We start from the raw sequence: 10,178 nt of genomic DNA on the forward strand, positions 1-10,178 counted from the left end.
TACTAAACCTAATACCCATACGATGTACGGTAGTTATATAGATTATATTATAAAGAAATTCAAATATGCCTCATACATGATTCGTGAGTATGAAATAAATTGTGGTTAAAGTAAACCGATTATTGAAGCTAAATTATGATAAACAGTCATGATAAATATAATATATGTTTAGCTAAAGTATTGGATTTAGCTGAAACTTTTAAAATCACATCAAAATCAAAACTTGTAAGCATAATATATGAAGTCAAATAGGTTTTTGATTTCGGATCGTAAACTCAAAACTTTGAAATCTTCAGGTGAATAACTTATTATAAGTAATATAAGTAATAGGAGTTGAAGAACTAAGGAAAAAAAAGACAATTTTATTAATGAAAAATCGATCAATTAAATAAGGTTATAATGTGTTTTGTATCTATAAGCTTAGAGTTAAAGTTAGAGTTTAATTTTAAGTATAATAAAAAAAATTGAATCTGTATATAACTAAAAAAACTAATTTAATAAAATAAATAAATCAAAATGACAAGTATCGATCAAGAATTACGACATAGATCATTTCAAGAACATTGTTTAGTTTATTGGTAGATACCCTTTTTTCAGTTTTCTAACCATTTCTTTAACCATTTGAAACCAATTCTAAAAAAAAAAAAAATTATCTGACGACTAAGCTAACTTGAAAGTGATTAAATATATATCTATTTTTTAATATATATATTTTTTTTCAAATACTCAAATAAAATATATAAAAAGCGAACATTTGGAATCGCAACAATACACCGTCCTAATACCTGAAATACCTAACAAACGTACAACAAAGATAACTAGATTACAAGATAATTATAAGAAAAAAAAATGATTAATATGCCTAATATGTAAGCCTAAAGATATATCCCTGATAAAAAGAGAATGACACATTAAAGATTATGAAAAAAAATATATGTAATCTATATGTCAAAACTTAAATAAATAGATACATTTTTTAGGCATATTATTATAATATTAAACTATGCTATAAAGTTTTGAAGGTTATCATCATCAAAAAATAATTAAGATAAAAGATTAGAAATTCATTTTTTCCAAGAAAAAGTTACCATAACTTTTATAGTTAATAAATAAATATATATATGTGATTTGAAAACGCCTTATAAAACGATAATAAATAAACTAAAACTCAGGAACAAAATTTAGTGTTAAAAATGAAATACTCCCTTTGCCGACATGTTATGGAGCTTTATTATGCAATGGTGTAAGCTCACAACTCCGAAACCCACCTCCATAAGGGACCTTTTTCAGTTACACCTCGACCTTGTTTTACGAAGGAAAAAAGTGAGCTTATAAACCTGATCATTTTGGCCTACTGTTGGACAATATGGAAGACGAGAAATGAGTGCATCTTCAATAACAAGACATCGTCCCTTCACTTAGCAACAGAAGAGCTCAAAGACAAAAGCTTCCTTTGGCTCACCAACCGAGCGCCCTCACAAGATATAGACTGGTCGTAGTGGAATGGATTTAACGTTTAGTCCCTGGTTTTTCTTCATTCACTGGTTTTTGTTTTTACAACTCCCTATACTAGCTTGTATCCTTTATGTAATTTAGCTTTAGGTAATATTATCAATGATAATACTTTTGACGGTTCGAAAAAAAATTAAAATACTACTTTTAGTTTTCTCTTTCTAAATTATTTTCATTTTACATTTATCTAATGCGAAAGTTAATATAAATGTTTTATCATCTTGTAATTGCCAAAAGAAGAAACCTGAAAAAAAAAAAATTACTAAATGTAGCATTTAGGGCTGTAATTAATGTGCATAAAAAATTATAATTTTCATATAAAATGTTCATCCTTAAATTTTATAATAAGTTTACATCTTTTTAATATACCTTAACTACATGGCTGTACTTAGTAAAAGTAAAACAAAATAAAAATAAAAGTCATGTTATAACTGTCGGATAAATAGACCAATATATGCACAATGAAATTTTTTTTTTCCTCTTTATATGATTATTTCTACTATTTTAAGCTCTAATCACAATTTTCAAATTACTTTATAATGTTTAAATGTACTATATATGTATCATACACAATAACAAGCGAAAGGAATATATATAATTTTCCGAATCCCAATCATGTTCCGACGATGATATCCAAATTCCAAATGGGTTGGGGATCGGGACCAATACTCATTTTTTTTTTATTCGTGAAATTTAGGACCAAAGTGCATGGAAATGGTATCAAAAAGTTGTATCGAATCACATATAATTAATCACATTTAAAAGTGTGTAGAAATAATTTACATTTTAAAGTGTGTGAAGAAATTTAAAAAATCACAATATTTACACACTTATACATGTAGAAAAGGAAAGTTCACACTTTAAAGTGTATAAAAATATATCAATTGTTCACACTTAAGAGTGTCAAAGTTAATTTGTAATACATAATATCTTCACACATGGAGGGTGTGAAGAAATCATGTGTTAAAAATTGACTTTCACACATGAAATGGGTACCATGTTTAAGTGATTTTCGGTATCGGGACTGATACGAGAGTCTCACGTTCATCTTTAATACAAAGGGATTAGGATCCCGTCAAGTCTGTTAAGTTAAAACGATTTTAACCTTTGCATTAAAATAAAAAATCATGACTTAAAAGATGATCATTTAATCTTAACCATAAATTTTGACATGTTTTTGCAATGTTAATAATTATATATGGACAAGGGAAAGATAATCATGTATATTCAATGATTAAAGGAATAGTGCCTAAAAAATGAAAAAGTAGACCCATGAAAAAGCTACACAGTATATATTTAAGACAATCTTAAAGTGTATAAAACATATATTATTATCGATGGTTAAAAATGTTATTGAATATCTCCATGTCCATATATATGGTTTTGTATTCTTAAAGAAAAATGATTGATTTTTTGAAACATTACTTTAAAAATTCTCTTAAAACTTTAAGAATGTGATAAGTGGTTCTCACTTAATCTTTTTCTGATCTCTCCCTTTAAATTTTCACATGTCACCATCCAATATATTAAGAGGATTTTTAGGCTAATGAATTAGGAGGATTAATTATTTCCCATTCTAGAATATCTAACATGTGATTTTTTTATATTAAAATTTTTTTTTAGTTATTTTTAGTATTATAAAAATAAGCAGATACGTCTAAAAATCAAGGACTTCCTCTATTGTACTTGCCCGATCTCCGTCGAGCAGGAGGTTTTTTCGATGAAATACAATTCCTTTGCAACACTTTATATGTCAACCTAATAAAGCAAACCCCCCCCCCCCCTTTTTTTAATAAAAAAGACAATTTTCCTATTTCTATTTAAATATTCTCACTTAATATAACTATAATACCTTTAATAAAATAATTTACAGCATGAATTTTTCAACACTTAAGATAACTACACTATTAGTCGTTAGACCTTGGAAAAATCTATTAGGGTTTGAATTACGCTTCTTACATTAGTTGAAGTGGATTATTAGGGGGTTTCGAGAGTCCTGGATTTCAAGGCATGTTTGATTTGTGCTCCTTATACTGCCCAATTGAATATTACTGTGATATCTCAAATGCTAATTGAAAACTATTAACTTCTAAAAATAAATTTTAGGCATTTTAAAGTAATCAGGAGCACTTTAAAATCAAGGACCTAACACAGTTGCATCTATTGCATTTGCTTGATTTCCATCAAATAAGAAGTTTTTTCTAAAGCAAAAAGACCTTTTTCAAAATACAATCTTCCTATTTTGCCCCTAGTTTTTATTTTTTTTAATTAAAATCTTTTTTCCTAATATATCTATAACATCCTTAATGAAATAAACATTAATTCATCTAACCTAATAATAATTATACTAAATTCTTTTACATAATTACTGTGAGATTCATTACCACAATACCGTTGTCGTCACCACACGTCGCCGAAACCACCATTGCCACCCGTCACTGCCCCACCACCGCCACAAAACCGACGCTACCATGCGTTGTATCGTGAAAGCCTGCGTCTAATCTATTTAAACCCGTTTTTTTCATGTGCACAATAAAACCCTCATGTATATTGAATCTCATATTTCTCTATAAAATGATTCCACACAAATTTAATTAATACACATCAGTTTACATCCACCAAGTGAAAAAGACTTACAAAATGACTTCACGATATTACATAACTTGTAAGTTCAACGTCCCTAGTCATGTTTCATGCAAAGTTTCATATCCATGGCAACTAGTGAATATTTCACACTTCAAAAGCTTTAAGATATGTACTATGTGTGTCTCTTCTTCAAAACTGCTAGGCGCAAATAAGACCAACACAACGAAGACCAACATCGACATACTATCAGGTGTGTACACAAGTTGCATGCCCGACCTTCTTCAATCATTATATTAAAAAAAACTCTATATTTATATACATTCATGTTCCATAGAAAACATATATAAATAAAAGCCATTATGGTATTGTAATGTTTTAGAAAAGTTAATCGCATAATTTAGAGATGATTATATTATAGAGAAAACAAACTAGTACCCCATACTAAGTTAATTAGTGCATTTCTAGCTTTAATTATGCATTTTATTATATAGTCACATATAATAGATATATAAACATTTAGTGATATTTTGCTGTTTCAATTTAGATTTTATGTCACCTATACTAGCTACCAACACCATGGGAATGATCCAAGACAACAATTTTCTTAAGCTGGACCAACATCATGAACTAAAGGTAAATTTTTAACTACTTTTGTGCATGCATGTGTGTTACCATAAGATAATATATGAACAAGAATATTGTCCATTCTCATAACTGATAGGTAATTCAGCCACATGTTGATGTTAACAAGATCAACGAGCTTAAAGAGATTACGAGAAGACTTTTAACGATGACTTCCGATCCCACATTAATGACGATGAAGCTAATTGATACGATTCAAAGATTGGGACTTGGGTATTATTTCAAAGAAGAAATTGATGAAATATTGAAAAGTGTATCACATTTATTGCTTGATGATGATGGTCTATATGCTACAGCTCTGTGTTTTCGGCTTCAACGACACAATGGCCTACATACAAATCCAAGTATTATCTCACTTCAACTTAATTAACTCATCTATTTTAACACATATAATATATATGTTTACTAATTAACCTTAATTTGGTTACTTTTCTAATTTTGATATACTTTGAATGACAAAGTAGATGTTTTCAAAAAGTTCATGGACGCAAATGGGAAAGTCAAGAAGTCATTAAGTGAAGACATAGAAGGATTGTTGAGTTTATATGAAGCTTCATATCTTAGTACAAATGAGGAATATCTCTTATTGCATTTGAAGGACTTTGCTACAAGACACCTTGAAGAATCACTACTTTCACAATTTAGCCCGAAACTTAAGAAAAAAGTTGTTGATAGTTTAAAGCTTCCAAGACATATGAGAATGGAAAGGTTAGAAGCAAGAAAGTACATTGAAGAATATGTAAATGAAGATGATCATAACCCGATTCTGCTAGAGTTTGCAAAGCTGGACTACAATCGGGTCCAATTAATTTTCCGAAAAGAGCTGGTTGAGATAACCAGGTAATAGACAACTTTAATTTAATTTTTTGTCCCTAGTTACTTCAATTGTAAATTTTATAAGTTCTCATTACTTAGTGATTTTGACATGATTTTAGTTGGTGGAAAGAATTGGGTCTAGCTAGTAAGCTAAGTTTTGTTAGAGATCGACATGTCGAGTGTTTTGTATGGACCGTGGGACTCTTACCGGAGCCAAAAGACACGAGTTGCAGAATTGTGCTTGCTAAAGCCATCGCCATTATGTTGGTTATTGATGATATATACGACACTTATGGTGCATATGGTGATCTTGTTCTCTTTACTAGAGCAATTCAAAGGTTTGTTTACCTTAATTTTAGGCCATCTTTTTTTTTTCCGAAAAAATTTAATAACTTAATTTTTTAGTTGAATAGATTCAAAATCTATAATCTATATGTTTTTTTCATACAAATAATCAATGTGTTATTCTAATAGATGGGATTTGAAAGAAGCGGAACAGCTTCCGGAGTACATGAAAGTATGCTACATGGCATTGTATAATACTAACAACGAGATTTGTGACCAAGTCCTCAAAAAACATGGGTTGTGTGTCCAACCATTTCTAACAAAAACGGTAAATACTCAATTATGATTATCTATTACAGAATATATTATCTGGGCGGCCCTCAGGATTTATGAGCTCATGGTACAACAAAAAAAGCCTATTTATAAAAGCGACAAAAGGCACCTAGACGCAACGAATTAAATACACACTCGTACATATATACAATATTTAAATAAAATTTGGACCGTCGGAAAATCGAGCCTGAGTCGCCCACTTCGTACTATGCCTAGGCGGCCCAGTATTTATATGATTTACGAAGTCCGTTATTTTCAAATGACAATGTTTTGGTTGTTAATTTGTTTTTTATATTCTAGTGGATTGACTTGGTTGAAGCTTACATGGTGGAAGTCGAATGGGTAAGACAAGGGATAGTACCAAACCTTAAAGATTACATGGACAATGGAATTGTATCATCAGGGACATATATGGCAATGGTGCATTTATTCGTTCTTATATTAGAAGGAGTTACAAACGAAAACATCAGACATCTTCTTGATCCATATCCTAAATTCTTCACCTTGGCTGGAACCATTCTTCGTCTATGGGATGACCTCGGAACCTCTAAGGTATTAATTTTTGAAAAAAATTGCTATTAGTAATATGGGTTAAGGGCATGAAAATGTAATAAACTTTGCCCAAAAAGTTATTGTGTGCATGAACTTGCATAACCTCTATTATATGCATGAACTTTGTAAAAATGTTCAAGTCATGTAAATGGTGTACGTGACACCTCATATGAGCTGCCACATGCAAATTTTTGATTGGTTAATCATATTTAGTTACATAACTTAAACATTTTTACAAAATTTGTGCATACAATAGATGTTATGTAAGTTCACGCACACAATAACTTTTTGAGCAAAGTTTATTACATTTTCATGAAAATGCACTTAACCCTAGTGATATCATCATGGATTAAAGCACCAGAAACTCATTGAATTTTACAAAAATATTTAAGTGGTAATTATATTTTACATTGTGTGTATAGGAGGAAGAGGAAAGAGGAGATGCATTGTCAAGCATACAATTACTAATGAAAGATAAGCACATAGCATGTGAGGAAGAAGGAAGGAACCAAATATTGCAAATAATCAATGGCTTATGGAAAGATCTAAATTCAGAGCTAGTTAAATCAAATTTAGAATTATTTCCGATGATCCAAGTTGCCTTTAACACATCAAGAGCTTCTCAAGTTGTTTATCAACATAACGAAGATAGCTATTTGTCAAGTGTAAAAAGTCAAGTACAGAATCTGTTCTTCAAACCCATTGATTTCTAGTTCAAAAATGCACCGCCTGTTAGATCTCCTTTTCACAAAATTCAAACATGTTAGTTCTCTTTCCTTGTCATGTTAATATGTTAGTTCTATCTCATTGTCATGTAAGATATATGTGCATGTTGTCGACATCATAGATAGTTAAGATTAATAAAATGTGGTAACAATCATATTTATTTCAAAAGTCTTATGTATTATCATGAACTATTTTTTTTTTGAGAAAAATAAAACAAGCAGTAAGTAAGTAATGATGTCGTAATTTATTTATGGGTTTAGGCTTTCAATATTGTTTTTGACCGTGTAATAAGAGGTTGGGATGTACAGAGTCTACTTACAGATTCTACTAAACCAAGAGGTAAAAAGTACTTCTAACCCACTGGGCATGTTTATATTATCCCAAGGTTGATGGTGTTATGTAGAATTCATAAGGAAAAATTGAAACACTTGTGAAAATCCAAGCTCCTTAATGTTCATTCAAGCTGATTGTAAACCTGATGTGTAATTTCAAATTACCTAGCTACTGACTACTACATACCCTCGGACAATATACCCGTCCGTATGTAATATAGTTCACTTGGTAAATTCGAGGTCGAACACAAGAATTGTTGTTTAGAAAATTAAGTAAAACAATTCAGAGTAAAAGGGGGGTCGTTGTGACCGTGTTGGCACAATTCTATGAAATTAGTTAGTTAAATGGATCAAGTTATTAATTCCGAAGAATTAATGGAGAGATTTTTTTTTGTAACATCCTAAACTTTTTTGTTCATTTGTTAACCTTGAGCATTAGTCAAAGTTGGTCTCCCGTTACGTTATAATTGATGGAGATAACTATTGTGAGAAATATTTGTGTTTTATATGAGTTTTTTTTTAAAACGACGTGTTAGTGTATATGAATTATAATGTAGAAATTAAGTATATTAATGTGTGTCTTATATGTATAAACCGTGTTGTGTACCCGTTAGTGTGTTATGTCATTAATTGAAGCCAACTTAGTCCTTAATGAGTTGAGGAGTTTAAGTGACACTTTATAGCAAACTATAATATGGATTTGAAGGGGATTAGTCAACCCTAAGCGCCCCATTTTCTGATTGAAGCAAGAGGTATCGATCCAAAAAAGAACCCAAAGCATCCCCTTTGATTTACTAGCCAAATTTGTGTGGTTTCGTGAAGGTTAATTGCAAGATTTTGTCCTTCGATCACAAGTGTAGGTACAACCACGATTATTGTTAAAAAAAAATATGAAAGAAAGAATTGATTGTATTACTAATTAAGTGATGATTTACAATGATAATCAAGCCACTATTTATACATAAACTTGTAATCTAAATATGGAAACTATGGGTTGTCTCTTAGTCGTAATAGGCAACACAATTGGCTGGATAATATATTCAAATTTATGACATCAATCTCTTATTTTGCGAGGTGATGATATTTCTGATCCCGTGTGTCATTAATTTCCTTTCAACACTTCCCCTCAAGTTGACTAGTGGGATCACCGATATTTACCTCGTTCAGACACTAGTGAAAGGTAGTCGTTCCTACGGATTTGGTTAGTATATCTTCCAGTTGATCTGATGACTTGACAAATGCGATACGGATAATCCCAGTTTCTAGTTTTTTTTTTTTTGATAAAATGTGTGTCAACCTCAACATGTTTTGTACGATCATGTTGAACAGGATTTTCTGAAATCTGGATAGCTGGGTGCTTTCTTTTGGGAAAATCCTACTTCAAACATGAGTTTTTTGATACATAGTGCTTCTGTTAATCCTTTGGTTCTCAACTCTGCTTCAGCACTTGATAATGTTACTACTTTCTGCGTTTTACTCATTAAGGTCACCAAATTTCCACCTACCACGGAAAAATATCTGGAAGTTGATCGCCTATTTCCTTTGTCTCTAGCCCAATCAGCATCTGTATATACCTGTATTTTGAGATGTCCATTTGATCTAAATAGAACTTCATGACCTAACGTTCTTTTGAGATATCGGATGATACTTAAGACTGCATTCATGTGTGCCTCCTGAGGGTCATGCATGATTTGACTGACTACTCCAACAACATACGCTATATCAGGGCGGGTATGTAAGAGGTACATCAGTTGTCCTACTATTCGTTGATACCTTTCTTTGTCAGCTGATTTGGCTCCGTCTTCAATGAACAACTTTTGGTTCATCGTCATAGGTGTTTCAGATGGTTTGCAGTCAATCATTCCTATTTCTGCTAGAAGATCTAGTATATACTTCTTTTGACAGATGAAAATTCCTTGTTGTGACCTCATTACTTCAATCCTAAGAAAATATTTTAGGTTTCCCAGGCTTTTCATCTCGAATTCTGTAAACAACCCTTTTGTTAGCTTGTTGATTTCATTTTCATCATTTCCAGTAATGATCATGTCATCAACATAAAGAATTAGACATGTCACACGATCACTGTTGTGTTTTAGAAATAGTGTATGGTCTGAGTTGCTTTGTCTGAATCCATATTTCTTCATCGCCAGTGTGAACCTATCAAACCATGCTTTGAGGGACTGTTTCAGGCCATATAATGACTTCTTCAATCAAAAACTTCTCATGGTTTAAAATTATGAGTGAAACCAGGTGGTACTTCCATATATACTTCTTCTTTTAATTCTCCATGTAAAAATGCATTTTTTAAATTGAAATGGTGAAGTGGCCAATTCAGATTCGCAGATATGGAAAAAAGCACTCTTATGGTATCAATTTTTGCAACTAGAGATAAGG

At 31.1% G+C, this 10,178-nt stretch overlaps 2 protein-coding genes across 4 annotated transcripts; one reads left to right on the top strand and one right to left on the bottom strand.

Moving 5' to 3' along the window:
* Positions 1 to 4,097: 4,097 nt before the first annotated feature.
* Positions 4,098 to 7,620, top strand: LOC122603908 (probable terpene synthase 11). 3 transcript variants are annotated; one of them, XM_043776762.1, is made up of 8 exons: positions 4,098 to 4,348; positions 4,643 to 4,731; positions 4,829 to 5,084; positions 5,202 to 5,580; positions 5,676 to 5,894; positions 6,031 to 6,169; positions 6,475 to 6,726; positions 7,149 to 7,620. In XM_043776762.1, exons 1-8 carry the CDS (start codon positions 4,153 to 4,155, stop codon positions 7,437 to 7,439), a joined length of 1,821 nt encoding a protein of 606 aa, XP_043632697.1. In that variant the 5' UTR covers positions 4,098 to 4,152; the 3' UTR covers positions 7,440 to 7,620. The 3 variants fall into 3 exon arrangements, with proteins under 3 accessions (XP_043632697.1, XP_043632695.1, XP_043632696.1); XM_043776760.1 differs by having other exon boundaries at positions 4,099 to 4,348; positions 4,820 to 5,084; XM_043776761.1 differs by having other exon boundaries at positions 4,099 to 4,348; positions 4,820 to 5,084; positions 5,205 to 5,580.
* Positions 7,621 to 9,100: 1,480 nt separating this feature from the next.
* LOC122604285 (uncharacterized mitochondrial protein AtMg00810-like) lies at positions 9,101 to 9,928 on the bottom strand. Its single transcript, XM_043777171.1, has one exon. The coding sequence runs from the start codon at positions 9,926 to 9,928 to the stop codon at positions 9,101 to 9,103; it is 828 nt and encodes a 275-aa protein (XP_043633106.1).
* Positions 9,929 to 10,178: the final 250 nt, after the last annotated feature.

This window comes from Erigeron canadensis, chromosome 6 (assembly GCF_010389155.1).
Source record: "Erigeron canadensis isolate Cc75 chromosome 6, C_canadensis_v1, whole genome shotgun sequence".
Taxonomy (NCBI): Eukaryota; Viridiplantae; Streptophyta; class Magnoliopsida; order Asterales; family Asteraceae; genus Erigeron; species Erigeron canadensis.